A 26,648-nucleotide genomic window follows, 5' to 3' on the forward strand; every position below is an offset into this window, starting at 1 on the left:
CGGTTATTCTTTCATATGTTGTGATATATTTCACATTATTTTTAATAAATTTAATTTTAGTTTATATATTAACTTAATAATATTACAATATTATTAGCTACTAATATAATATCACTTATATTTATTTAAAAAATTCATTAACAGACGTTATCGCGCATTTGTATACGCTATTAAATTATAAGCTTAAATACTTTTTTCGTCTTCATTTTCGTAGTGTTTATTGCGGATGGTCCTCATTTTGACAGAATGTTTAAGATGGTCCTCATCTTTACCAAATGTTTAAAATGTTCCTCATTTTCGCAATTCATGTTTTATTTGGTTCTTTTCTGTGACGTCGTTTAAATCAGTAACGGAGCAATGTACGGGTGGCACTGTTTGTATTAAGTTGCATTGGAGTGTGTTACGTATACGGTACAACTGGCTAATCAACGTTAACTTTTCAATTTGGAGAAAGTTTTGCAATTAGGGCTTGAGTTGGATTGCAGTCGCGCTTTTCATCGTTGGAGACGATTTCTTCATCTTTGTCTTTCTTGAGCTCGGATTTGCAGGGGAAGCAGCTAATACTTGTCATTTCAATTGTTGGATTGCAGTTGCGCTCTTCATTCTTCATTTCAATTTTCCAATTAATCATCATCAACAAGGTAAGATGGTTTAGGGTTTTCTGGTTTAGGGTTTTCGTAATTCTATTTTGGGGTTTGTTTGTTTGTCTTTGGATTGTTGTGATGTTCTGCATGATTTCTAAATTACCACACCACACATGTACAATGCTCTGTTGATTTAAACAGCATCCGTTGTGAAGAATGGGACAAAAGGATTGATCGCGAAAGATTTCTTGTTCTTATTAGAAGATCGTGATTGATCCACAAATGTTTGGTAAAAAAAAGAAAAAATATTCTTTTTTGAGAATAATAAAAAGAGGGAAGTGTTCAATTGAAACATGAAAACGTGACTGAATTGGTCCTAGTTACTCTTCGGAACGAAATAGAAGAAGGGGAGAGATTCTCGAACCGAACTAGAAAACGGATCAAATAAAACATGAATTGGGAAAATCATGACCATTTTAAACATTCGGATAAAAATGATGACCATTTTAAATATTTTGTCAAAATGAGGACCATCCGCAATAAACACTACGAAAATGAGTAAAAAAATGTATTTAAGCCTAAATTATATGTGGATGTTTGGCATCAATACAAAAATTCAAACTCGGAATATTTAAAAGAAAAAAATAAAAATAGATATCTAAATATCATAAAATAGTGTTGTGACTATTAAAATTATGAAGCATAATATAATGCGAATGAAAGCACCTGACATTATCGATCAATATTTCTTGTCTCTTTTTGAGTAAAACATTTTTTATGTCTCTTTTAGGTTAAACCTTTTAGAGAAGAATGTTCCTCTCTCCCAAATGAATTTTTATTTAATTTAATTCTATAAAACAATTCTGTAAGCTGAATCTCCACTTTTATATATATTATAAAATTATTTTATTTTTAGTTCATGAAAACATTTTGCATGTTTCTGCCTAAAACTTATTGTCACATCTGTTACTGTCACTTAAATTTTAATTTTAATTTTAATTTTAATATTGAAAATTAATATTCACACATCTTCTTAGAAGAATTGTTTGATGCAAATTTTAATAAAAATTTTGTTTACAAAAAACATTGTATTTACTTATAATGTTATCTTTTCAAAGTTAAATAGTTTTCTGATTTCATGTTTCCACAAACTAATTGTTTCCTTAACCAAACATAATACCTAAGTTATAATAACCAAATTGACCGTTATATTTTATAAATTGGAACATTCTTTTATATTCCGTGACTAAATCATAACTCTTCTTAAAAGAACTAGATTATCATTTACTTATTTGTCACTAGTTAATTCTCATTACAAAATGTTAAACTTATGTGTTATGAGTTTTGCATACAAGTAAGTATTGATTTTTTTTTTTAATTATTTGTATGTAAAGCTTATATCATTTCTTAAATTATATATTTAATTTCAGTAAATAATAGTTTATCATCTATCCTCATTATTCTTTTCAAACCCTTATATCAAACTATAATAACTATTTGTAATTTAAGATTTTAGAAATACTTTTAATGAATCTTTTACGATTTTCTTTAAAAAATACTAAACTCTATGCCTCTTTAAATTTATTATTTCGTTTTATTTCAAAATCGAATTCGTATATAAATAATTAAAGATAACCTCATGGATTGTAATATAAATAAAATCTGCATATACAAAAGTATATACATTTATTACAAATTCGAATCATAATGTTAAATGGAAACATATTTACAAATCATTTTCTATCAAAAAAACATTTGAGCACTTTTAGAGTGAGATAAAACTATTTGCATGGCAGGTTCATTCAGTTAAGTGTCTCTTAAGTCAATATAAAGCATATTGAACCATTGTACCTTTAAATTAATGTAAAACTGCATTGAACCGAATCTAGATTTTCTACTGATTTGTTTGGCGTCGTCCTCTGTTGAGTATTAAAAATAGGGTTAAATATGTTTTTGGTTCCTCAAATTTCAGCGAAATTTGGAATTAGTCCTCATCAAAACTTTTAACCAATTTAGTCATTCATTTTTCAAAATGTGTGAATTTAGTCCTTTTAACCAAATTTTGTTAAGTTTATCTAACGTTTCAAGTGCATTTCATGATAGTATTTAAATTATTTACACTATTTGACACATTTTTTCTTCAATGTTAACTTAAATACTATCATGAAATGTGCTTGAAACGTCAGATAAACTTAACAAAATTTGGTTAAAAGGACTAAATTCACGCATTTTGAAAGATGAAGGACTAAATTGGTATAAAGTTTTGATGAGAGACTAATTCCAAAATTCACTTAAACTTGAGGGACCAAAAACATATTTAATACTTAAAAATATACTATGTTGATATTTTAAATATTTTTTTAATATATTTTAAAATGTCAAAATTAATGATAATCAGTGTATTATGAAGACACGATAGAAGAACAACACAAAAAAAATTCAAAAGAAAATCCAAATTCATATTGAACCTTTTACAACATTAGTCATTGTACAAAGAAACAAATAAAAAAGTTTTTACAAATGAAATCATTTGAGCATCATAATCCTTGCAAATTCATCAAAGCTAACTTGTCCATCCCCATCCAAATCTGCCTCTCTAATCATTTGTTCTGCCTCTTCATCCGTCAGTCTCTCTCCCAAATTCATCATCACATGCCTTAGCTGAAAAACATCACAACAAACCAAATTAACAAAACAATTATTGAATAAATGAGCACAAATCAAAACCATGAATAACAAAACCTTTAATTCTTTACCTCAATGGCGGATATGTATCCATCTTGATCTCTATCAAACACTTTGAAGGCTTCTTTCAGCTCTTCAGATAAAGTTTCCTACAAATAGTGTTGTGATCGTTAGCCTCAAAGACCAAAATTTAATCACTCTTTATCTGATATATGTTTATGTTTATGTTTATCTATCTCTCACCTTAAGTTTTCTACTCATAATATTCAAGAACTCCTCAAAATCTATACTTCCATTCCCATCAAGATCCACCTCACTGATCATGTCTTCGATTTCTTCTTTTGTTGGGTTCCCTACTATTGATCGGAAAATGGCTGTCAATTCGTCCACGCTAATGAATCCTATATACACCACCAAAAGGTTCAACATTTTCACATCAAAATGGAAAAACAAACGATGAAAAATCATCAAGATGCAAAAAGAACACACCATCACAATCCTTGTCAATGAGGCAAAAGGCTTCTTGGAATTCAGCTATTTGATCATCTGTCAGTACACCAGCCATTACTTGTTATGCAGTATCAACTAACTGTAGTGGGAAAAAAAATCTGAATGAGTAATGTGTTGTTGCACGGTTATCTTTGATTGAATTGAACCTGCATAATCATTCTTACATATATATAGATGTGTCATGTGAAGTAGCCAGTTTTTTCAAATAGTCAAAGATCAAAGTTGAATTTGCAATTCAAACTAAAAGGGCTACTTTTCTTTATTAGGGAAATTTTCAAGTCAGACTTTGTGTTTGATCTTAATTATTTGATTCATAGAGTCAATGAAAACGCGACTTCAAAGTTCTTCCCCGGTTAAGTATTAGCCTACAATTTATGAAAAAGTAATAGTTTATGCGACTGCGCATGTGTTAAACTAGTGTTGTCACGGAAACTTAATACAAATAATGAGACAGAAAAGTTTATGGCTTCGCATGGAGAATCTGATTTCAACCAAATACAAGCATTTTTGTGAATACGCGTGTTGAATGTTCGATAATCTTTGACTCGGCTCGTGATTTCCAGAAGAATAATGCCAAATTAACTTAGTCGTTTGTTGTGTTTTTGTGTGGTCTAGAATAGTTCAACCTCCTAAGTTCCTGCTCTTCAATATTAATTTATTGTCAGTATATGACAAAAAAGAAACTAAAATAACTAATTAACATCATGGAAAAATTAAAATAAATGGGTGTCAATACTTTATTAGATGATACTGTAAGTACAACGCTTTTAACATTATTATACTCTGCCTATAAACTACTTGTTTTTCTATTTTTTATCTTCTTACTTATTATTTTTAAATTTAAATATTCATATAAAATAATTATTTTTTTAAGTAAATATATTTTCAAGTTAAAATAATTATTCATAATAAAAAAATTATTTACACTATTATTTATAGTTTTTTTTATTTCAATAACTAACATTTATTTTATTTATTGATATATCTAGGGTTAAATATGTTTTTGGTCTCTCAAGTTTCAGTCAATTTTGGAATTAGTCCATCTTCGAAACTTTATATCAATCTAGTCTTTCATCTCTAAAAATGCGTGAATTTAGTCATTCTTACCAAATTTTGTTAAGTCGATTTGACATTTTAAATGCATTTTATAAGAATATTTGAGTAAACATTGAAGCGAAAATGTGTCAAACAGTGTAAACAATTCAAATACTATCATGAGATGCGTTTGAAACGTCAAATAAATTTAACAATTTTTTGTTAAAAGAACTAAATTCACGCATTTTTTAAAAATGAAATACTAACTTTGTCAAAAATTTTGAGAGAGACTAATTCCAAATTTCATTAAAATTTGAATGACGAAAAATATATTTAACCCATATATCTATAACTACGCACACATTTTTTTTTACCTTTTCATTTATTATTTTTTGAATTTAAATAATTTATAAAAAATTAAAAATGCGTAGACCTCATCGATGCACCTGTGCATACGCTAATAAATTTTTAAAATGGTTATTTCATGTCAATAATGGTTGTAATTTATGTGTAAGCAAGTTACTGCCTTTTAATTAATAAATTATTATAATTTCAAATGTGTTTTCATGTGATTTTAATGAAAAAATCATTTTAATTTCTTAATCATTACCTACTTCCATGAATTAAAGGTCATTGATCAATATATCAACAGTTAATATATTTATGATTTTTTAATGTTAGGATATGTTATGTCACAGGTAATGATATCATTGGCTATTGAGAGTAATACCTTGGAATAATAAAGCACAGAAACTATCCCAAGTAAAAATAGTCATTTGAAATTTGAAAAAATAACACTAGTGTGGCCATAGCTCCGATGTAAGAAAAGTTTTAATGAGTATGTGGTGAAATTATTCTGTATGGGTGACATTTATTTATAGATAAAAACAATACGAAATGTAATAGATAAATAAACTATTAAATTCGTATTATTTTAAATAATGTTTTTGCTTTAGTATTCTAAACTCTCAAATAAATGTATCATATTGTTTTCTACAAAAGTTCTGATCGTTTTTTATAAAATATTACGAGAGTTGTTTTTTAATATATAAACATGTTATTAAATATCACAACACTTTTTTATATTAAATAAAAATTTCTTTAAAAATATATTGAAATTTCGATTAAACATAATTTAATTGTGTGTTTGGATAAGATAATTTAATACATTAATTCATTTATTTAAATAATTTGAAATTCTTTCAAGAAAAATGACTTGTTTGGATGAGGAAATTAAAAGCAAAAAAAATTGAGAATTTTTAAGGAGATATTTCAAATAACTAAAATAGTGCAATTTGAAATTCACTCAATAAATAATGAAATTGAAATTCTTCAAGTTGTGAAATTCCTCATTGGTTAAAACATTCAAAATTCATATGTCCAAAAGTCAAGTTAAGTCGGGTAGAAAGTTGAGACGAGTTGATTTGAGCCTACTTGGGACGAAGGTTAAGTTGGGATGAAGGTTGAGTTGGACAAGCCCAAGATGAAGGTCAAGCCAGGTTGATCTAAGACGAAGGTCGAGCCAGGCCAACCCAGGTACGTCAAGTCAAGTCGTCCAGGACAAAGGTCGAGCCAGACTGGCCCGGACTGAAGGGTGAGTCAAGTTGTCCTAGACATAAGGTTTAAACCAACTTGCCCTATTTGAAGGTTGAGTAGTATAGTGAACTCAAGCAGATTCAATTCAGATTAGTTGAGGTTGAATCAATTCAATTTGTGCGAGGTCAAATCAATTCGAATCGGTCCAGGTCGAACCAATCGAGATTGAATTGGCTCGAGTCGACTTGAACAAAAAATCAAGACGAGTCATATCGAATTAAAGTTGAGCTAACTTGAATTAAATTCAAAAATAGAGTTGAGTTCACCATAAGATAAAAATAAAATTATTTTTATCCAAAAATAAAATTAGAATATAATATATTCCAATTACTTCATCCAAACTAATTATTTAAGAAATAAAGTTAATTCAATAGCAAGAAATTGAATTACTAGGTATTTCAATTTATTGAAATTGTCGAACTCCCTCAACCACACACGCAATTTCTTTCCATACCATAGGCTTGTAATGTTGCTTAAAACATTTGTGGTAAAATGCATTTTTGGCCCTAAAGTATTATGTAAAAGTGAAAATGGTCTATGATCGAAATTTTGATATCGTTTGGTTCGTGTACTTTTAAAAATATTGACTTTAATTCCTATTTTTCTAACAACGTCAAAGTTTATCCTACGTAGCAAATGTCATATCACGTGTTATTTATTTTTTATAAAATTAAAAATGCTTATATCGGCCAAACTCATGTTTTTCACGATTAATTAAAAATAATTAAAAATTATTATGAGATAAATTAAGAATGAATTTATTTAAAATTTTTAAACTTGTTGTGTCGATCAAGCCCACATATTTATTACATATTTTAAACTTGGACCCATATTAATTTGGCTTAACTTGGATCCAATTCAACTTGACTTAACTTAGCTATGGGATATCTCAGTTTGATTGAGATCCCAAACTTACTTGGCTTAGGTTAAATTAATAACGACTTGACTCAACTTAGACTCATAACTACTTTACTTGACTTTAATTCATACTATTTGGACTTGCTATATTACTTGCCTTTAATAATATGATCTAAATTTAGATTTTCTTTTTGCAAATATAAAGTGAAAGAATATCAAAGAACTTTGACAAAAAGTAACGTCAATGAATATCAACTACAAAAATTATCAATATTTGTTTTTAATTTCAACAATTATTTAATATTTTGATTTTTAGATTTTGTGATAATTGGAATATTTTATAAAAAAAATAATTTTACTACATATTAAGTTGTCCTATCTAAACAAAACATTTAAAAAATAAATAGTTGAAAATGAAATCAATTTAAATTCAATATATTAGAATGTTTAAAACCTATACCTGTAAAATTTATTCCATGACTCTCTTGTGAAATAAATAAGTGTTCTGCATGTAATAGTGTGTTTGCAAGAAATATGTTATAGAGATTCTTTTAATGTAAGATCTCTAAAGTGTGTAACTCAAAAGTCCTTTTTAAGCGAAAAAATGTCTTTTAATCGTACAGTTTGAAAACTATTTTTAACTTTTAGTTTATATAATTCAAAAGTGAAAAAAAGTTTTTGAAATTGTTCAATCCAGAAAATGCAAAATGGGAAATTGCTTTTATATTTGTTGCAGGAAGAAAGTTATGGAGGTACGGGAAGAACGGCCTCGAGGAAGTATGGACAGCCCAAATATTGTTCGACACGGCCCAATAAGAATGCGCTTGCTCTCACAGTTTCTCAAGCTGAGGAAGAACCTTTCTTGATTATAGTCCGTGAGACAGAACCGTCGCCTCCATTCATTCATGCCTTCAAGGTTCAAGGTGAGTTCATTCATCTCTCTCTCACACTTCCATTTCTTCTGTGTCCGCGTAAGCAAGAACAGTTTGAACAAGTGTAAAATTCTTAACCCTCAAAACTTGCTAGTCTCTTCCACTTTTGCCTTTGCTTTTATGATTTTTCCACTCTTTGATTGGATACTCATTTCCTCCACTCTAGGTGTAAAATGCCATTTCCGACGAATGTTCTGATTCAATTTTTTCTAAATTGCACTTCCGGGAACTCGAGTCTAGTTACGCGTTAAATGTATACTTAGGGTTTAGGGTTTTGTTGCATTGCATGTGAGTAAACTGATATTTGGAAGCTTAAGTTCCTAGTATATAAAAAGGGGCTGGTTTTTAGTGGACATGTAGCTATGACTATAAACAACTGGTTAGTGAGACTATAGTTTTTCATTTTGAAACTTGTTTTCAGCGTGTCACCTTGAAAATTCAGTGTGTTTAAATGTACAACTTTGTCTCTCTTTTTAAGGGGATCGCTGGCATCGAATGCTCTTTATGACTCTCGCCTGGAACATTGCTGCTGATTTCTGATAGTTTTAAACCTCTTCTCTACGTCTGAAGCATCTTCTGAGCCCGGTGATGGGTCTGGAAAAGAATCTTCGTGTATTTTTTGATGTGTCAATTGATGCGGACCCCGTGGAAAGAATTGTTATTCAGGTAAGCAAGAGTCTTTTTATACAGTTTTCTTGTTTGTAAGTATATCTGACGTGGCCTCAACATCTTAGGTTGGTATGAATAAACTCTTTTTGAATTGTGTGCAGCTTTTTGATAATATTGTTCCAAAGACAGCCGAGAATTTTCGGGCGCTCTGTACAGGTATCTTTAAATTCAAATAGGCGTCTTTCTATGTTTTTCCATCATTCTCATTTTCTTAATAGTTTGGCTGTGCTTGTGGGGCATGCATTTTTTTGTGAATGTATTGGGTATTGTGAGACTGTGGAGCTTCTTGTTGACCAAGAAAAGTGTTGGTCTACGTAGTGATATCTACCATTATGCTTCTCAACTTATGAGCATGATTCTATTTTACATATAGATCCCTGTTCCTCCCCCTTGCATGTTTGGGGCCGGGAGAGGAGCCCTGAACTTGAAAATATTAGTGTGAATATGAAATAGAAGTGTCGGTTAAATTCTTATCACCCGACCCTGACTTAAATTTATAGTTGTTCTGTTGGTTAACTTACATGAAGCAAATAATGCTAATTTGTATGAATGGTGTATACTGCATTAGGTATAATTTATAAAGGTAATGTCTGATACGAGTATAAAACAGAAGATAGGCTTGTTTTAGTACTTTATTCGCTTCTTTTGTTCACAGTTGCACATAAATATTGAACAATATTGCCTACTCATTTTAAGCTTTATCTGTAAAAAACTCGAGGCAAAAGACCAAATATGTCAAATTTTTTATGATATCTTCGTAGAACCTTTTCTTGTTGCTTCTTTGGCAACTTGTGTAGTTGGATATAAAGTTTTCTAGTCTATGTGGGTGAGATTACCTGTCACTTGTAATTTATGGTGGCACATCTTGCTGTTGATACAAATATATTCTAGCCTATTAGTAATGTGAAATGATAGTTAATCTATAGACAAGATGGTGCCAAACTTTTTTCTCAAAAAACCACTGGAATATTAAAATTTGTTTCTGATGATAGTATGCTTTTCATACTCATTGGTGCTTTAAACTTTTTACTCTACTTTTGCTGTAACTCAGCTTTTGTTTGTAGGTGAGAAGGGCATTGGAGAATCAACTGGGAAACCTTTGCATTATAAGGGAACAAGCTTTCATCGTATAATTAGAGGTTTCATGGCTCAAGTAAGTTGGCTTCATGTTTACTTTATTATTCACAATTGTCTTGTCACAAAGGGTGACCCAGCATACGAGGCTCCCTCCTAGTGGGATTTTGGGGATGGTAGGTGTACATAGCCTTACCACTCCCTATAAGTGGAGAGGTTGCTTCCAGAATTTGAACTCACAGTCTCCAGGTCACAAGGCTGTAGCTGCCTTACAGTTTCCTGAAGACTCACCTTCTATATCCATGATTGGCATGAGCTAACTGATAACTATATAGAAGCTTTTTTATGTTGCATGTGGGTTCTATGTCTAAATGGAAAGTTAGCCAATTAAACATTTGAAATGGTAAACTCTGTTAGTAAACTTTTGCGGAGGCAAGGTGAGGGTACCTAAAGAATGTTTTGAAGTTTGCCCTTTCTTTGTTCCTTATTTATCCGAACTTATTTTTAAAAGTTCATTTGTTTGAAAACGTGATAATTCACCAACTTCATTTCTTGTGTCCAAACAGGGTGGTGATTTTTCAAGGGGTAATGGTATGTCTTTTGTTCTGTTATTTACCTATATAATGTTGTTCTCTTTTCGATCTAATATCTTGTACAAGGAATTTTAAGGAACAACCCTTGACTGCATTACAGGCACCGGTGGGGAAAGTATATATGGTGGAAAATTTGCAGGTAAGTTTACCTTTTTATAATAGGAGGGTTTTATTTATTCTACATTCAAGGATAAAAGAAGCAAAAAGGTTTATGCATACTTCAATGTTTTTCGTTATTAATCATTTGACTATACCACCAACTACTCCTGCCTTGCAGATGAAAATTTCAAACTAAGACATGATGGACCTGGTTTTCTTTCTATGGCTAATAGTGGTCCTAATACAAATGGATCTCAGTTTTTTATTACATTCAAGCGCCAACCACATCTTGATGGGTATACAATCTTTGAATGTTTTCATAGTACTAGTTTGACTTGCTTCAGTTTTTAATCTTTTTGCTGCTGCTGTTTTGTGTGCGTTTCTTTTTCCTTGATGATGGCCCTTGTTAGTTTTACTTTTATTTCTCAGTTTCTTTTGATTGCTGTTGGTGTCTAGAGTCTTTGTTTTCATTTGCTCAAAATATTTAAGTTTGTAATGTCCGTAATCTATGCTTTGTTGAAATATTGGTGAGGTTTTTTACTATGGTCTTTCACTTGCTAATGCAGGAAACATGTTGTTTTTGGAAAAGTTGTCAATGGATTGGATGTTCTGAAGAAAATTGAGCTGGCAGGAACATCTGACGGTAAACCTACCCAGACAGTTAAAATTGTTGATTGCGGTGAAGTTCCTGCAACTGAAACAAAAACTCAGCATACTGTTGAGAAGGAAAAAGGTACTTGATATAGGAAATATATATTGATGAATATATACTATAAACTTGTTGCTTCAGTCTCCTGCTAAATGATGCTTATAATACATGAACTGCTTCGTGTTTTAGGGAAAAGGAGAAAATCAGGGAAAACCCTTACTTCTGATGATAGTTCCGAGTCTTCTGACAAAAAGTCAAGGGGGAAAAGAAAAAAATCTTCCAAAGACACGAGGAAAAAAAGGAAAAGATACTCAACATCTGATAGTGATAGTTATTCCTCAGATTCTGAGTCAGATTCAGCTTCTGATTCTGAATCAGATTCATCTGATTCTGATTCTAGTTCTTCTAGTTATGGGAAACACCAGAAGAGGAAAAATAAGCGCAGGCATGGGAAGAAGAGGAAATTTGGACGAAAGCAGAGCAAGAGAAGCAGGCACAGTCGAAGTAGAAGATCAAAGCACAAATCTTGGCGGTCTGATTATAGCTTCTTTTCACATGCTCCCCCACTTTTATCGCTTGTAGTAATCCTCCAGTAATCTTTAAGTGATTTTACCTTCCATTTTTCGGCAGTTATGATGATTCAAGTGATAGCTCTAGTGGTAGCAGCAGCAGTAGTTCTGGTGATGAGAAAACTGATCGTCGCTCCTCAATTCGTAAAAGACATGTTGACAATAAAGCACAAAGAAATCAAGGTATGCTATTTATTTAAATTTTTTTTATATGTCCTGTGCCATCTCTTCTCTTCTTTTTTCCCTCAACAAATTCTCTATGTTGCCATCTAAGCTTATAGCTGCCCTTGCTACAGACACAGAAAAGCAATCTTCTAGCCTTCCTCGGCAAGATCAAATTATTCCAGAGCAAACAACGGATACCGAGGTTAGAAGAACTGTGGACAAGCAATCACATGAAGAAGGTGAATTGTCTCCAGAAAATGGGGCATTTGTGAATAATGGGCATGATACTAAAGCTGAATTTAGTGAACCTGCTAAGCAACATGCTAATTCAGAGGATTCAAATGACAATAGGTTTTGCCTCTTGCTTTCTTAGCAGCTAATTGTTATTCATGTCATGTAAATTTTGCTTCAATAAATTTCAACTCCATCATGAGAAGTTTGCGTATTATATCCAGAAGTGCAAGAACTGGGAGAAGTCCTACCAGGGATTCTGGTGAGCTAAACCAGGGACGTGCTTTGTTGCTGGCTAGTTCTGGTCAAAAGGCATCTGAACCTGCTGCCCCTAAACATGGTCAGGGCTTTTCAAAAAGCCCTTCACCAAATGGCACGCCTAGGCGTATTAAAAAAGGACGTGGCTTTACTGAGCGTTATGCCTTTGCACGCAGATATCGTACTCCATCTCCTGAGCGATCACCGCGTGCATATAGGTATGGTGATAGAAATATAAGAAGGAACTTTGATAGGTATGTCTAATTGTCTATACTATTTTATTTAACTGGATTATTTAATAAAATGTTGGACATTGTTCTTACTTGTTATATGTTTGCTTGAAGAAACACAAGCTACAGAAGTTATTCTGAGCGCTCTCCACCACGACGTTATCGAAGCCCACCTGGGGGCAGAAATCGTCCAAGGTTCTTCCTCGTTTGATTTTGTTTGACTCTTGTATGTAGTTAGACCATGATGCTTCCCGTTCGTTGCATAAGTTTAGCATTTTCTTAATTATATATTACTAAAATTTTTTAACATGTAATATAAATTTTCTCGAATTAAACTGCATTTCTCTGTGCATGCTTATGTTGTTATGTTCTAATACAAATAAGGGTCCATTTGTTTGAAGTTTTTATTTAAAAAGTAAATTCTTTACAATGCAGTTTTTGTTATATTTTTAGTAAGCTACTATTTTTAATATAAGAAAAATACCGTAACAGTAATTTCTTTTAGGTTTTCCCTTTGTGGAAAGACAAACATAATTACTATGAAATTTGATCACTTAAATATTTTTATTAAAAAAAAATCAAGCAAATGATCCCTAAATTATGGATATCGCGAAATCATGTGCATATCACATTGTGTTTTTTTTCTCATAGAAGAGTAAGACAAAATACACAAAGAAAATGCATACATGAGCTTAATATGTTATCCTCATGGTTTTAGATACCAAAGCAGGAGAAGTGTCAGTAGGAGCATCTCTCGCAGTCCAGTGCGTGGGCGTTTTAGAGACCGTGACCGGAGTCGGAGCCCAAGACGTAGTGTTAGTCCTGAAGACAGGCGGCCTCCAATAAGTGACAGATTAAAATCCCGACTTGGTCCAAGAAGTGATGAACGATTGGCAGACAGAAGGGGGAGGTCAAAGTCCAATTCTAGGAGCAGTGGCTCATCTCGGTCCAGATCCCCTGATGCTACACCACCAAAACGATATGATAAAAGGACTTCCCTATCTCGTAGCAGGTCTAGGTCCAGCTCTTCTTCCGGTCAGAAGGGTTTAGTTTCTTATGGAGATGCTAGTCCTGATTCTGCAGTAAGGTAAGTATTACGCTGACTCAATACCAACTCTCAAGTCTTACCAGCAGGGGCGACCTTAAATTGCTGTACTTTGATTCTCTTACGAGTCCCCGAATGAGTTATGTTGGGCATTTTATGGCTCTGCTTATTTCCCATGTCCTCACTGAAGTTCTGATATTGATCCTGAATTCAAGGAATTAGTATTGTGCATTAGCTTAAAAACGAGCATATGTTAGTTCAACAAAGGTTATCGGTGTCAAAACGTGAATGATGCGCCTTGAGTCATTGTGTTCATAATATTTTGTTAACATCATTTTTTTTTTGAATTTCATCCTACCCAAAATAAAGAGAAAAGGCCTTTTTTTCATTTATTTTTTAAACCAACATATGTATTTTATTTCGAAGCAATGTTCATATGAATTCATCATACATTTAATTCAAAAAATATATTAAGTAATAAATCGTATAGAAATTTATTACATGCGAAGTGTGGGTGTGGTATATATATACCTCAGTTTTTGTCGATCGAAGCCCCCTCTTTAAACCTCTATTAAAATTGTAGTCATTCTTTTCAACTTTTGTCCAAATCTGTCATTATAACCTTAATCGTTCCTAATCATGTGTGCTTTGAAGTGCAAATTGTTGCGTTGCAAATGTGGGTCACGGGGTTTTTTCTGTATGTTGAGATGGGGTTGGGAACTGTATGGTGAGTGCAAACTTAGATCAGTTAGATGGCAACCTCCATAGTGGTTCACTGTAGATAATAGAGTTTTGTTGTGGCTGATGTACGAATATACGATTGCGTCATGGAGCTATGGATGAGATATGGGGTAAATGATGAGGGTAAAATTAATGGGTTTGGGTGGTTTTTATTTTTCAGGAATAGTTGATGTTGACGTTGGTGTTAGTGTGGTCGACTTGGAGGAGGAATCGAATAAATATTATGATGCTTGAGTCAATAGCGAAAAATAAAAACGAGTGGATCAAACATATGGGTTATGACGTCTTTTTTTCTAATTTCCATGAACTTTAGAGAATAACTATATTGATTATATTTGGGTATACTTTTGGATAAACACAAAAGATTATCAAAGTAAAAGGAATAAACCTTTTTCAAGGCTTAAAATAAATAATATATCATATGTAGAAAGAACATCTATCAAAATTGAAGTATACAAATTGATTTTAATTTTAACTTCTGAAATGTTATTTTGATTTTTTTTTCTTTTCTGCTTAAAAAATTCAAGAAAAATTTATTGAAATAAGTTATGGTTTAATTAACTATGTGACTAATTATCTATAATCTACCGATTAGAAAATAGATATATGAGTGAGTGGTCCTAATAAATTTGCAGTTTAATTTGCTCCATACCACCATTGATCGTATGGTCACGTGTTGTATTTTTAATTATGACTGCTATTAATCCACCATTATCGAAAAAGGTGAATAAAAAATATACATTTTATGGTGTTAATTTCACTTTTGTTGACTGCATGGATGAGTTGATGATTGGTAATAAATTGGAGGTACTGTAAGCAGATACCTCCACTTACTACTTAGACTCTGCAACCTCCACATCCCACATGTCTAATTTCCCATACTTCCCAATTACATCACTCTGATGCAACCCATTCATATCCACTGTACATTTTTCTACTCAAATTCTCATCATCAACTCCACTTCATTCACGCATCTCATATTTTATTACTTATCTATATCTTCTTAAATCTTGTTACTTCAAAGTGTAAAAGTTAAAAGGTTGTGCAGTTTTTAACAATGTCCAAATTGCATATGTTTATGTTTTCTCTGTCTCTGTCTCTGTCTCTCTCTCTCTCTCTCTCTCTCCATGGATTATTATAGTGTAAAATTATTAAGTTTGAATTGTCTTCTATCATGATTTTAAGCAGAAAAACTATTTTATAAACAAAACAATCTATTAGGTTAAATATATATTGATCATATGAATTTAAATTAGTGTTTTTAAACAAGCTCCCAAAATAATTGATTATGATAAAAAGAAATTGATTAGCTCTTTTCAGAGAATTTTTTCAAAGATATATTGTGAAATAATCAATTACACTTTCCAAATCTAGTTTCATATGTTTATGATATAATTGATTAAGTTGAAATACAGTCAATTATCTCCGGGTACAATTGATTAAATCAAGTTATAATCAACTAATAAAACTATCTTGAAATGTTTTTTTTGTTGGATGAACGAACAAATTAATTAATTATCTTTATTAATAATTAACTATCTTGTTCAGTTACTTCAAAAAAAAATTATGAAAAAAACACATTTTCATACATTTTAAATTTAGAGAACATTATAGTGAGGAAGAAAGTTCTGTAAAGGATATCTTTGCAAAATTCATCTTAGTTTGAAAGATTGCTCTAGAATCATTAAAGGAAAATGATCAAATTATAAGATTTTTATTGTATAATATATCACAATTGAAAAATCTGGTTCAAGTTGTTTGAATTAAATGAACACTTCCTTAAATGTAGATGTGAGAATAATCACTTCATTAAATTTTGTTATCAATAATATTAATCAAAGTTTTCTTTATTATTATTATTATTTCAATTTATACTTTATTTAAATTAAAAAAAAAACTTTAATCACACGAAAATTTTGTTCCAATACTACATATAGTAGCTAGGGAAAGGACAAAAACATTATGGTGGTTTTCTTTATATATTCGAAATGCAGAAGAAAGAAGATTAATTTGAAAGTAGTAAAATGATGGAAATCTACTTGCAAATGATTGGTTGGAGGTGCGGTGGAGCACTTGGTTGTTTTCTTAATGAGAGAAACTATGGCTGATGAGTCTGAGCTTTGGCAGCACACAGACAATGTGAATGTGGGAGACACTCTTGTTCCATCCATGTTCACCTGAAACCCCACAACAAAATCTTCAGTCAAACCACTACTTCCCAAAAAAGGAAACTATTTCATTTTCCTTTCAATTCAAACAACATATACAATGTTCATTCATCATCTCACATTCATATCGTGGATAAATTTAAATGTGAATAGTTGAAAAAATATTTTAAGATTAGATCGACAATTATATTTATTGTGGTTCAATAATAGTTATATTTAATGTATGTAGTTGAAGGATCAGTTAAGAATCTATAAAAAAACTATGTAATGCTTATTTTAAAACACAACAAATCTTTACATAAATATTTATCAGATGATACTTGTTTGTTAACATCCTGATCCAGTCTTCTTTTATCACCCATCACATGCCAAAAATATTTCCAAAGATCACTATTAGTTTAACAAATTGTAAATGAGACGATTTTATCGGGAAGACATGAGTGGAAGTCATGTAAATAAGAGATTCAACACTACTTTCAACCTAAATATTTAAAATAGTTAATGAGTTTTCTTTTTTATAAGATATTTAATTATTTTATATCTATTTAACGTAAAACTTAAACTTATATTTCAATTCTCAACTACAATCGTTACTAATAATTCATATTAAGTATAATCGTTACTAATAGTTCATATTAATTTTTAACATATTAGCTTTTAAAAAAATTTGCTCATATGATAAAATTTTACCCGGCCAAAGAATTAGAAATCATTACTTTTTGAATTAATAAGTAGTACTGAAGTCAAATATCAGCAGAGGAGAAAAAAATGTTCATGCAAACAATAGTGGTGGCATGAGAATGAAGTTGTGATTTAAAATATTATATCCTTTTTCCGTCTTCCATACCCTCTGCATTAACTGAGGCAGTTGGTCCCATGATTTTTATATGCCTTGCCTGCATGATATATGAAAATAGAATGTTAATTAGTTAATTATACTTTTTGTAATGTAGATTTGACTTTTGGCAGTTCTGAAATATTTTATTTCATGGTGACACTTGGTAGACCAAAATGAATGTGGTGAATCTTGCAATGAAATAATTACATAGTTTATAGCATGGTTGCTTCAGTGCTGGATCATCAGTTGATGCTGGAGGATCCTCTCCAAATATCATCTCACAACTCATGTCATCAAAATCTGCATATCAATACATAAATAAAACAATCCATTATTATTATTAGGAGTTGTGTTAGTGGGATTTAATTAATCATTTTATCACAGGAATTCCCCTTCTCCAATACGAGGTCCTGTACATTTCACCAACTCAAATTCACATTAGCACAAATTACTATCATTAATTTATGTTACTCCACCATCATTATACCATTTCAATAATTTTGGTATCAGAATCAATGTTATTCATGGAAAATAACACTACCAATGAACACTAAAGTCATTACTCACTGTTATTATACGGTTTTAGATTCAATTCAACTGTTTCATAGAAAAAAGTACTTAGGTATGGAAATAATAGACTATGCCCTGTGGAACTGTTTTTATAATATAGGATAATGATATTTTAACTCATATATTTTGATTAATTTTTAACTTATTACTTCAATTATCAATAGATCATCTATTTTGATTTTTTTTAGTGATGTAATGTGATGATCTAATAATAATTGAAGTAGTGGATTAAAAATGGGTCAAAAAAAAAGAGTTAAAGTATCATTAACTTTATATTCAACTCTTGTATTCTTATCCTTGAACTCACTTGAATTTCTAATACTACTGGTGTATAACAATTAAAGTCATGTATATACATTTGGATTTCTCAAAATTCTCAAATGAGTTTGGATGGGTTTATTTGCAATTTTGTATCTTAGTGGTGTGTGCATGGGTCCTATATTGAAATCATGATTATAACCCTAATACTAGTGGACTTATATAGAGACCATGATCCTTAGTTGCTTCTGAAATTTATTTATTTCTTTTCTTCATATCTTTCTGCAGAACTTACCAAAAAGAGATAACCTTTTATATATATATATATATATATATATATATATATATATATATATATATATATATACACTATGCTACTGTACACATTTGGTTTCTTCATTTCTTACATCTTGCTAACATCATGAACTCATGATAAACAATTTTAAAAGAAAAATGTTACATACTTTAGGATATAATATAACTCAATTAAGTATTATTTAAGGATTGACTATAACTGTACTTTGGTAGATTCAATCACATTGTAATCTCTTTTAAATTGAGTATAAGTCAAATACAATTAAATATGACAACCTATAGTAAACTGATCAAAACTCGATTTTTTTTATCGACAAATCATAGTTTATAATTTTTTTAACGGAGAAAATTGAACTCACAACTTTTTTATCATTCTTTTTAAATTTATCAAATTAATTTTATTTCTCTAAATTGTTAGTGAGAGAGATTAAATCCAGAAAGGATTAAAACTCGAATAATAATAACAGAAATATATTGTGTCTGAAAAACAGAGATATGTCCATGAAGATATGGTTGAACATACTTACTGGGTACCATGTTGAGTGACATTCCCAGAGAGTTCTTTATAAAAGTTTGAGATGGCATTTTGCAAAGATTGATACACATGCCTACACAATTCGTCTCCTCTAAAAACCTACATAAATTTTGTTTAAATTGTTTTGAGAGACAAGTAGAGAAGCAAAGAAAAAGAACATATGTTTGGTTATCTTGCTGAATAAATCATAAAATGATATAATAAAAGATATTACATAACAAGTGTTCAATAAATACTAATTAGAAATAGATAAATAAGATTTTATGATGCAAATGATTGAGTTTAATTGGAATATAAATCAATATAAATGCATTTGTAATATTAACATTTCAAAAAAGAAGAATCTAATTTGATAGTTAGGACCGGTTAGTATTCTCCATATAATAATAATGATTTTGGTATTGAAAAAAAAAATTGATGGTGACGATGATAATGATGATGGGAATAGAGAATAGAGTGTTGGAGAGAAGGTGAATCATAATTATTAGAAGATTGTGCGTCGCCAAAATGTGGTGAAGGTGGGTGAATTGGGGGACCATTTTCTGTTAAAGATGAACATCATATGAATCAAAATAAAACACAAAAACAAATCGAAAAAACTAACTTTTTAAGATTAAAAAAAGAACCTAACCTGCATTTTGGGATGTAGACTACATTTTTTTCACTTCTGCCGTTGACTTTCGATTCTCTCACCTATGAAGGGTGAGATTAATGAGTTTTAATCCGTAAAAATTATTGTTAAATCGTTGTCGGAAAGTGAAAGGATGTCTGCACAGGTCAAGTAGGTTATTTATCATCTATACATTAATTTTTATTTTTAGATCACATCATATTATCAAATCCAATTCCATATTAGAGTCAAACCATGCACTAAGAATTTTATCATATGTAATTAACTTAAACTACAACTTTATGCTTTTTATTTTAAGTTTTTTAATAAGGTTTTGCAATTTTATTTTTGAATAAAAAAGTTTTCATAGGAGACACTCTTCTTTGAAAGAGAAACCAAATCGTAGCTATGAACTGAAGATTCGATTAAAAGTTTCATTCTTATCGACTAAAGTTTAATATTAATATGTATAAGTAATGAGAAGAATGAATGCGTATAAAACTGTGTACAAAAGATGTTTAGTGAAAACAGTTTAAAGAGAATTTCTTTATTGATTTATTATATAGAATACAATGTTTAATCATATAAAGAAAAAAAAAAGTAAAACCTAATTAAATAAAATATTTGATAATAATAAAAAAGAATCAAATATATAATATTTGTGTTAATATAAATAAAAACAAAAAATATATAATATCTAATTAAAATCCATCTAGTTTTGAATTTGATTATTTTGAAATTATTTTCTAATTAGAAGTCAAATTATAGTACTTAAAGTGCATCAACCACGTACAAGAGAAAGAAAGTTCGGGTGTCGGTAAGAAGAATAACCAACCCACATACATTCAAAGTAATGTGAACTTTTTAAATAAAATGATCATACTCTCATTTAGTATAATCAATTTACGTCTAAAAAATATAAAAAAGTATCTTATAGTGAAAATAAATAAATGTTACATAACTTTAAAATACGAAATAATGTGTGGGAATATATGAAATGAAGAAGTTTACTTAACAACTAATATTAGATTATTTTATATACATTCCTTCTTATTCTCATTTCACATTTATATCACAATGTATTTTAGTATTTTCGAGCAACATAAACAATAACAGAAGAGAGTGATATACTAAAGATATATACTATAAATGTGAGTAATCGGTAAACAATATAGAAGGGAGTGATAAATTAATATACAATAAATGTTATATAGATGTCAGGGTTAATGTGTTTACATATTATAAATTAAAATAAACTTAATTAAATTAAATTTTAAGTGATTTATAAATTTTTGTGTTTTTAATTAATATTTTATTAAAAATTAGATTTATTGAGTGCTTGAAATATATTTTACTTTTGTTTAAGTATCATGTTGGTCGATTGTTTTCTCATCTCTAACTCAGTTATTCATCCGTTTATTCCTTTAACATTTTTCAATTTGTTGATCGATTTGTTTATTTCCTTCACCAATAATTTTTAATTAATTTTTTATATTGACCAATAAGTTGATGGAGATTAAAGAGTGATCGATCACCGAATTGAAAACAAAAAATAATAAATAATAAATAGATCATTCTGTTAATAGTAAAATACTTAAATAAAAATTATTAAACATGAACAATTTTTTTAATAAAAAAATAATTAAAAGTAATTAAAAATTTTAAGATATTTAAAATTTAATTAAACCATTGAAATACTATTCATAGATAGAACGAGAAACACTTTAAATAGAAAATACACTTAACTTTCACTTCATCAATGTTTTATTTTCTTCTTTTTTAAGATTCATTTCATTTACTTTTCATGAAATTACCAAGAAAAGTTATCTTAAATCATCTCAAGTATCGTCCTTTTTATCCCTATCTCTTTTATCCTTGGATCTAAACTAAATTTCGATAATTTAAATGCTAATAGTCAAAATAAAGTTATAAATTTAAATTGTTAGCTATAAATATAGAATATGATTTATATATTTAAGATGCATTTTATCGTAAGATATATATTTACAAATAACCCGACTTAATCCATCTTGAAAAACTCATAGGATGAAAATACGAATGATTATTGTGTGAGTTTGGATTAGTCCATGTGTCTTAAATTTAAAAATTAGCTTAATTACTATCTTTGAAATTTAGGATACATATGGTTTTGATATCATAAATTTAAAAGAAAAAATATTTTACTCACAATTAAAAAAAAGAACATCGAAATTTGAAAAAGTAAAAAAAAAAAATCTATTTTTAGTCCTCTAAATTTAATTTTAAAGATTAAAATCACTTTTTAATTAAAGAGACTGAACCTCTTTAAATTTGGAGGACCAAAACATAATTTACCTGAAATTTCTGCTACTAAAATCATAAATAAAAGTTAAAATTTTAATCAAGATCATATTAAAAATATTATAATCAAGATTGAATGAAGAATTATTATCAATATTAAGTTTAGGATATCTTAGATTAAGGTGAATAGATTAAGATTGAGTTGAAAATACCTTGTTGAGTTTGAATAAATTGTGCATTTGTTTCAATGCATGGAAAGTTTGCGAGAAAATAAATGCGTTCAAGATGCCTTCAATTTGAAGGGAAACGCTGTTTAAAAAATTAAATCTAATTACTAAAATTTTAAATTAATTTTATTATATATTTTTAAATTAAAATGTAAGATAATAATTAAATATTTATAAATATATTTTATTATTATATAAAATAAAAAACAATAAATAATTAATAAAATAAAATGTATGTATTTAGTAATAATAATAATTCCATTTTATTTTAATATAATTTCATCAATTACTTTTTTATTTTAAATAATAACTCAAATTTTATTTTAACATAACTTACACTAATAATATTTTATTTTAAATTGCATTTTAAACATTAGAATAAAATTATAATTTTATAAATTTATCAATTGAAATATTTTTTAATCTATTAAACCAAATCACAACACTTGTAAATTTGACAATTGTTTTTTTTCATTTCTCATATATTTTTTTTAATTCAATCAATCTCACACTTTCATCTCTTTTTTCCTTCAAATCCATCTTTAAAAGAAGATTTACAAGTGACATTAATGTTAAGATATTCTAACTAGGCAAAGGTGAAAATATTTTAGGTATGATGAAGAAAAAATTATTTTAATTGTGATTGAGTTGAAGATATTATGGTTGAAGTCAGTTTGAAATTACTCTAAATATGATCGAATCAAAAATATTAGAGTTGAGGTTGAGCATAAAACAATTAAATAAGATCAACCTAAATTGAAGTTATGATAACTAAATTAAAAAACTTACTTTGATCGATGTTGAATTCAAGATAATTCGGTGAAGAACAAAGTTTAAAATACTTTGATTGAAATTACATTAAAGATACATATAAGTTGAAACTTTAATGGAGGATGAATTGAAACTATTTTAGATGAGAGTAAAGTAAAGATTGAGTTGGATTTAATCTCCTCAGTGTTAGGGTGGAGATCTTTTGAACCTTGTTGAAATTATTATCATAAATTTCAAATGAAAAATATTCTTTAGATCAAAATTAAATTACTTTTGACCACCAAAATAGTTTAAAATATTTTAACTAAATTTGAGTTAAATATATTTTTATAAATCTATTTAGTAGAAAGTACTTCTAAAAGAGTTATAAATCGTGACTTGTTTTCCTTAAATATTAATCCAAACTCCTTTTAATGAGTTAGGATTAAATAGAAACAAATTACGGTCATTAATTATAGCAAGTGATATGGAATAGATTAGTCCAAAAGAAAAAAAATGACATCTAATTATAACTATAATAACTCCTACAATAATATATATATATATATATATATATATATATATATATATATATATATATATATATATATCGATTTTCTATGGCTGCTAATGAAACTGAAATATAACACTAATGTAAATGATCGTGGTGAATTAATCATAAAAACTAGTTTGACAGTGTTTCAAACAGTGTAAAAGAATAACTTTTCAATAAAAGTAATCATATTTCATATTCATGACATATATTTTATAACAAGGAGAAATATAAAAAAAGGAAAATAAAATTACCAATATGATAAAAAATAATAAAAAACTATAGGATTAAATATGTTTTTTGTCCTTAACTTTTAGTAAATTTTAAAATTAGTTCATTTCGAAATTTTAGACTAATTGGTCCTTCATCTTTCGAAATACAAATTTTAATTAAATTTTGTTAAGTTTATTGGGTTAAATATGTTTTTGATCCTTTAACTTTAAGTGAATTTTGGAATTAGTTCATTTCGAAATTTTAGACAAATTTAGTCCTTAATATTTCGAAATACGTAAATTTAGTCATTTTAATTAAATTTTGTTAGAATTATTTGATGTTTCGTACACATTTCATAATTGTATTTGATATGTTTATACTAGTTGACACATTTTTGCTTTAATGTTAAGTCAAATACTATTATGAAACGCGCTTGAAATGTCAAATAAACTTAACAAAATTTGATTAAGAAGACTAAATTCACATATTTCGAAAAATGAATGACTAAATTAGTCCAAAATTTTGAAATGGACTAATTCCAAAATTAAGTGAAAGTTAAGGAACCAAAAACATATTTAACCCAAGTTTATTTGACATTTTAAATACGTTTCATAATAATATTTGACTTAACATTAAAGCAAAAATATGTCAAACAGTATAAATAACTTAAATAAAATCCTAAAAAATGATGTTAAAAATTAAAAGTTATAGTATTATTGTAGTAAAGTAAAATGTGAATTGTTAACCCAGAAAAAATAAAAACTAGAGTCTGAATTGTTTACCTTGCAAGGACCGACTAACCAGGCAAAGAACAAAGTGGTGAAAACGGCAAAATATTCCCTTGAAAATTTAGATGCTGGTGGTACCACTCTCTTTATCTACAACAAACAACGTATTCATTGTTCAAAATCACAATGCTCAACAATTCAAATCAAAAAGCATGGCAGAAAACATAACATGAATAACCCATTTGTCACAAAAATAGCATAAACTGAAAACAAAGGCAGCTTCTACATAGCAACTGTGCCTTTATTGTCAGATTCACTAAACATAGTGTGATCATTAACTTTCCTAACCAAGACACTACTAATTTTAACAAATCACATAACTAAATCATATTTAGTGGTTTCAAAAAAATAGAGGTCAAATTAAAATGTAATCACAACTTTCTCCATTACAGAAAAAAAAAAAAAAGGATGGAGTTGTGGTGACAGACACAAGACAAAGACAGGAAGATCAAATGACTGAAATAAAAAAATTCCAATACAATGAAACAACGAGTAACGAACTCACGAATGAAAGTATTGGCCTGGGAAAGGCTCTGTCCAGTGCTTGAATGATAACCTCTTGCTGCTGAATAGGGTCAAATTTTTGTTTAGCCACAGTAGCTGCTTCAACCAAGCTTTCGTACCCGCTCTTGTTGTTACTAAGTCCTGCAGAGGAATCAAAAGCTCTACAAAATTCTCTCCTTCAAAGAAACTACAACAAAGTGGCAAAAGGGTATGCACCTGTGGCTTCTTGAACGTTTTTGGAAAGATGGTTTATTGCTAAACGATCAAAGAGGTTATCTTTGTAGGCATTAGTTTTTGTTGTTTGTTCTGTAATGGTGTCTGAAGGTCTTCTGAGCATTGCAACCACAGAAGGGTGTTGTAGTTTACGTTTGGTGGGGTTCCAATGAGTGGCACATAGTGGTGAAGTCTTGTTGAGCCTAAAGGAATTTGCGACCATTTGTGAATTTTATGAGTTTGGAGTGAGAGAAAAATAAGGAATGGTGGTTGTTGTTTAAGAATGTTAACAGAGGAAGAAGTGAGAGGCAGATATAAGAAGAAGAGTGTGTGTGAATAGCACGTTCTCACACAGTTCCTCATATAGATTCCGGTCTTGGCATTTGCTATGTATATTAGATGCTTTCTTCTGTCCGCTTTGGATTACATATAATTCACATCATATATCTTTTTTTATTACACGGGCTAAGTGTCAAAACTTATGCCTTGTTTATATAAACACTACAAAATTCACTGTCATAAACTATGTTTTTTAGTTTTAAAAATAAAGAAACCATAGTTCATAAAAAAATTGGAAATTAAAATTAGAAAATGTCCAAATTAGAAAGAGAGAGACTTAAAATGCTCTGAAATTCAAAGTAACTAAATAAGATACAGGACAGGCTTAGTTTTTTTGTATGGATATTTTCCTGTTTATGTTATTTAGATGAGGACACTTGTACTATTGTTATCCACAACAATTTAGGTTTAATATTGTACTCTTCATTGACAATCATCATCGATAAAAAATATCTGTCTTTATTTTATTTTCTGTAACTCACACAAGCAAGATCATTTAGGCCTTTTCAATTGCATGAGTTTTATTACTCTAGTAAATCAACTTAAAGTCATTACCCTCAATCAACTAATCGAATTAGACAAGCATATGTATCTCATTAGCAACATCTTTGTATAAAAAAGACAGGGCAAGTAGAAAGGAAATATAGAAAAATATAATAAACAAAAAAACAGGTAACTTTTGCAAGTATTTGAATTAAAAAATACAAGAAAAAACGTGTACAACGAAGAATTAAAATGCATCTTCATATATATCACCGTCACATACCTTCCGTTTTAAAATTTGGCCATTCCGATCTCAATAGCTCCCAAATTGTTGTCCTTTCAAACCAAGCCAAATCCAGATTGCACTCTTTTTTAATCACTTTCGAGGTGTAGTCATTCATTAAAAAAAAAACACTTGAGAGAAAAGGTGAAATTTGAATGTTCCAATTTTTAAAATCTACATAAATAAAATAGAAATTT

The 26,648-nt window shown here is 29.2% G+C and overlaps 3 protein-coding genes across 6 annotated transcripts; 1 reads left to right on the top strand and 2 right to left on the bottom strand.

The window, feature by feature from the left end:
- Nucleotides 1–3,020: 3,020 nt before the first annotated feature.
- Nucleotides 3,021–3,935, bottom strand: LOC114194969 (calmodulin-3-like). The gene is made up of 4 exons (XM_028085371.1): nucleotides 3,759–3,935; nucleotides 3,513–3,670; nucleotides 3,341–3,418; nucleotides 3,021–3,245 (listed from the first exon to the last, which is right to left on the bottom strand). Exons 1-4 carry the CDS (start codon nucleotides 3,832–3,834, stop codon nucleotides 3,111–3,113), a joined length of 447 nt encoding a protein of 148 aa, XP_027941172.1. The 5' UTR covers nucleotides 3,835–3,935; the 3' UTR covers nucleotides 3,021–3,110.
- A 4,166-nt stretch (nucleotides 3,936–8,101) lies between these two features.
- LOC114185788 (peptidyl-prolyl cis-trans isomerase slr1251) lies at nucleotides 8,102–14,157 on the top strand. Of its 4 annotated transcripts, none has more exons than XM_028073707.1 (14): nucleotides 8,102–8,191; nucleotides 8,679–8,866; nucleotides 8,971–9,025; nucleotides 9,934–10,022; nucleotides 10,510–10,534; nucleotides 10,637–10,675; nucleotides 10,814–10,931; nucleotides 11,202–11,368; nucleotides 11,474–11,816; nucleotides 11,915–12,036; nucleotides 12,150–12,369; nucleotides 12,474–12,761; nucleotides 12,852–12,932; nucleotides 13,456–14,157. In XM_028073707.1, exons 2-14 carry the CDS (start codon nucleotides 8,789–8,791, stop codon nucleotides 13,826–13,828), a joined length of 1,998 nt encoding a protein of 665 aa, XP_027929508.1. In that variant the 5' UTR covers nucleotides 8,102–8,191; nucleotides 8,679–8,788; the 3' UTR covers nucleotides 13,829–14,157. The 4 variants fall into 4 exon arrangements, with proteins under 4 accessions (XP_027929508.1, XP_027929521.1, XP_027929529.1 ...); XM_028073720.1 differs by having other exon boundaries at nucleotides 12,474–12,725; XM_028073714.1 differs by lacking the exon at nucleotides 8,102–8,191 and adding an exon at nucleotides 8,200–8,264.
- A 2,265-nt stretch (nucleotides 14,158–16,422) lies between these two features.
- LOC114179159 (beta-carotene isomerase D27, chloroplastic) lies at nucleotides 16,423–25,659 on the bottom strand. Its single transcript, XM_028065397.1, has 8 exons — nucleotides 25,350–25,659; nucleotides 25,135–25,274; nucleotides 24,624–24,719; nucleotides 19,840–19,901; nucleotides 19,201–19,307; nucleotides 17,738–17,830; nucleotides 17,540–17,588; nucleotides 16,423–16,701 (listed from the first exon to the last, which is right to left on the bottom strand). The coding sequence occupies exons 1-7, from the start codon at nucleotides 25,567–25,569 to the stop codon at nucleotides 17,548–17,550; spliced, it is 759 nt and encodes a 252-aa protein (XP_027921198.1). The 5' UTR covers nucleotides 25,570–25,659; the 3' UTR covers nucleotides 16,423–16,701; nucleotides 17,540–17,547.
- Nucleotides 25,660–26,648: the final 989 nt, after the last annotated feature.

This window comes from Vigna unguiculata, chromosome 1, assembly GCF_004118075.2.
Source record: "Vigna unguiculata cultivar IT97K-499-35 chromosome 1, ASM411807v1, whole genome shotgun sequence".
Taxonomy (NCBI): Eukaryota; Viridiplantae; Streptophyta; class Magnoliopsida; order Fabales; family Fabaceae; genus Vigna; species Vigna unguiculata.

Bases quoted from the DNA above. Each gene is read 5' to 3' on its own strand.
- LOC114185788 (XM_028073707.1), top strand. From the start codon at position 8,789: ATGGGTCTGGAAAAGAATCTTCGTGTATTTTTTGATGTGTCAATTGAT. The intron at 9,026-9,933 runs GTATCTTTAAAT...TTTTGTTTGTAG, and splicing joins TTTTCGGGCGCTCTGTACAG to GTGAGAAGGGCATTGGAGAA. The intron at 10,535-10,636 runs GTATGTCTTTTG...ACTGCATTACAG, and splicing joins TGATTTTTCAAGGGGTAATG to GCACCGGTGGGGAAAGTATA.
- LOC114179159 (XM_028065397.1), bottom strand. From the start codon at position 25,569: ATGGTCGCAAATTCCTTTAGGCTCAACAAGACTTCACCACTATGTGCC. The intron at 19,902-24,623 runs GTAAACAATTCA...CACCCTTCATAG, and splicing joins GGTTAGTCGGTCCTTGCAAG to GTGAGAGAATCGAAAGTCAA. The intron at 17,831-19,200 runs GTAAGTATGTTC...ATTGATATGCAG, and splicing joins GTCACTCAACATGGTACCCA to ATTTTGATGACATGAGTTGT.
- LOC114194969 (XM_028085371.1), bottom strand. From the start codon at position 3,834: ATGGCTGGTGTACTGACAGATGATCAAATAGCTGAATTCCAAGAAGCC. The intron at 3,671-3,758 runs GTGTGTTCTTTT...TGGTGTATATAG, and splicing joins CATTGACAAGGATTGTGATG to GATTCATTAGCGTGGACGAA. The intron at 3,419-3,512 runs GTGAGAGATAGA...CACTATTTGTAG, and splicing joins TTATGAGTAGAAAACTTAAG to GAAACTTTATCTGAAGAGCT.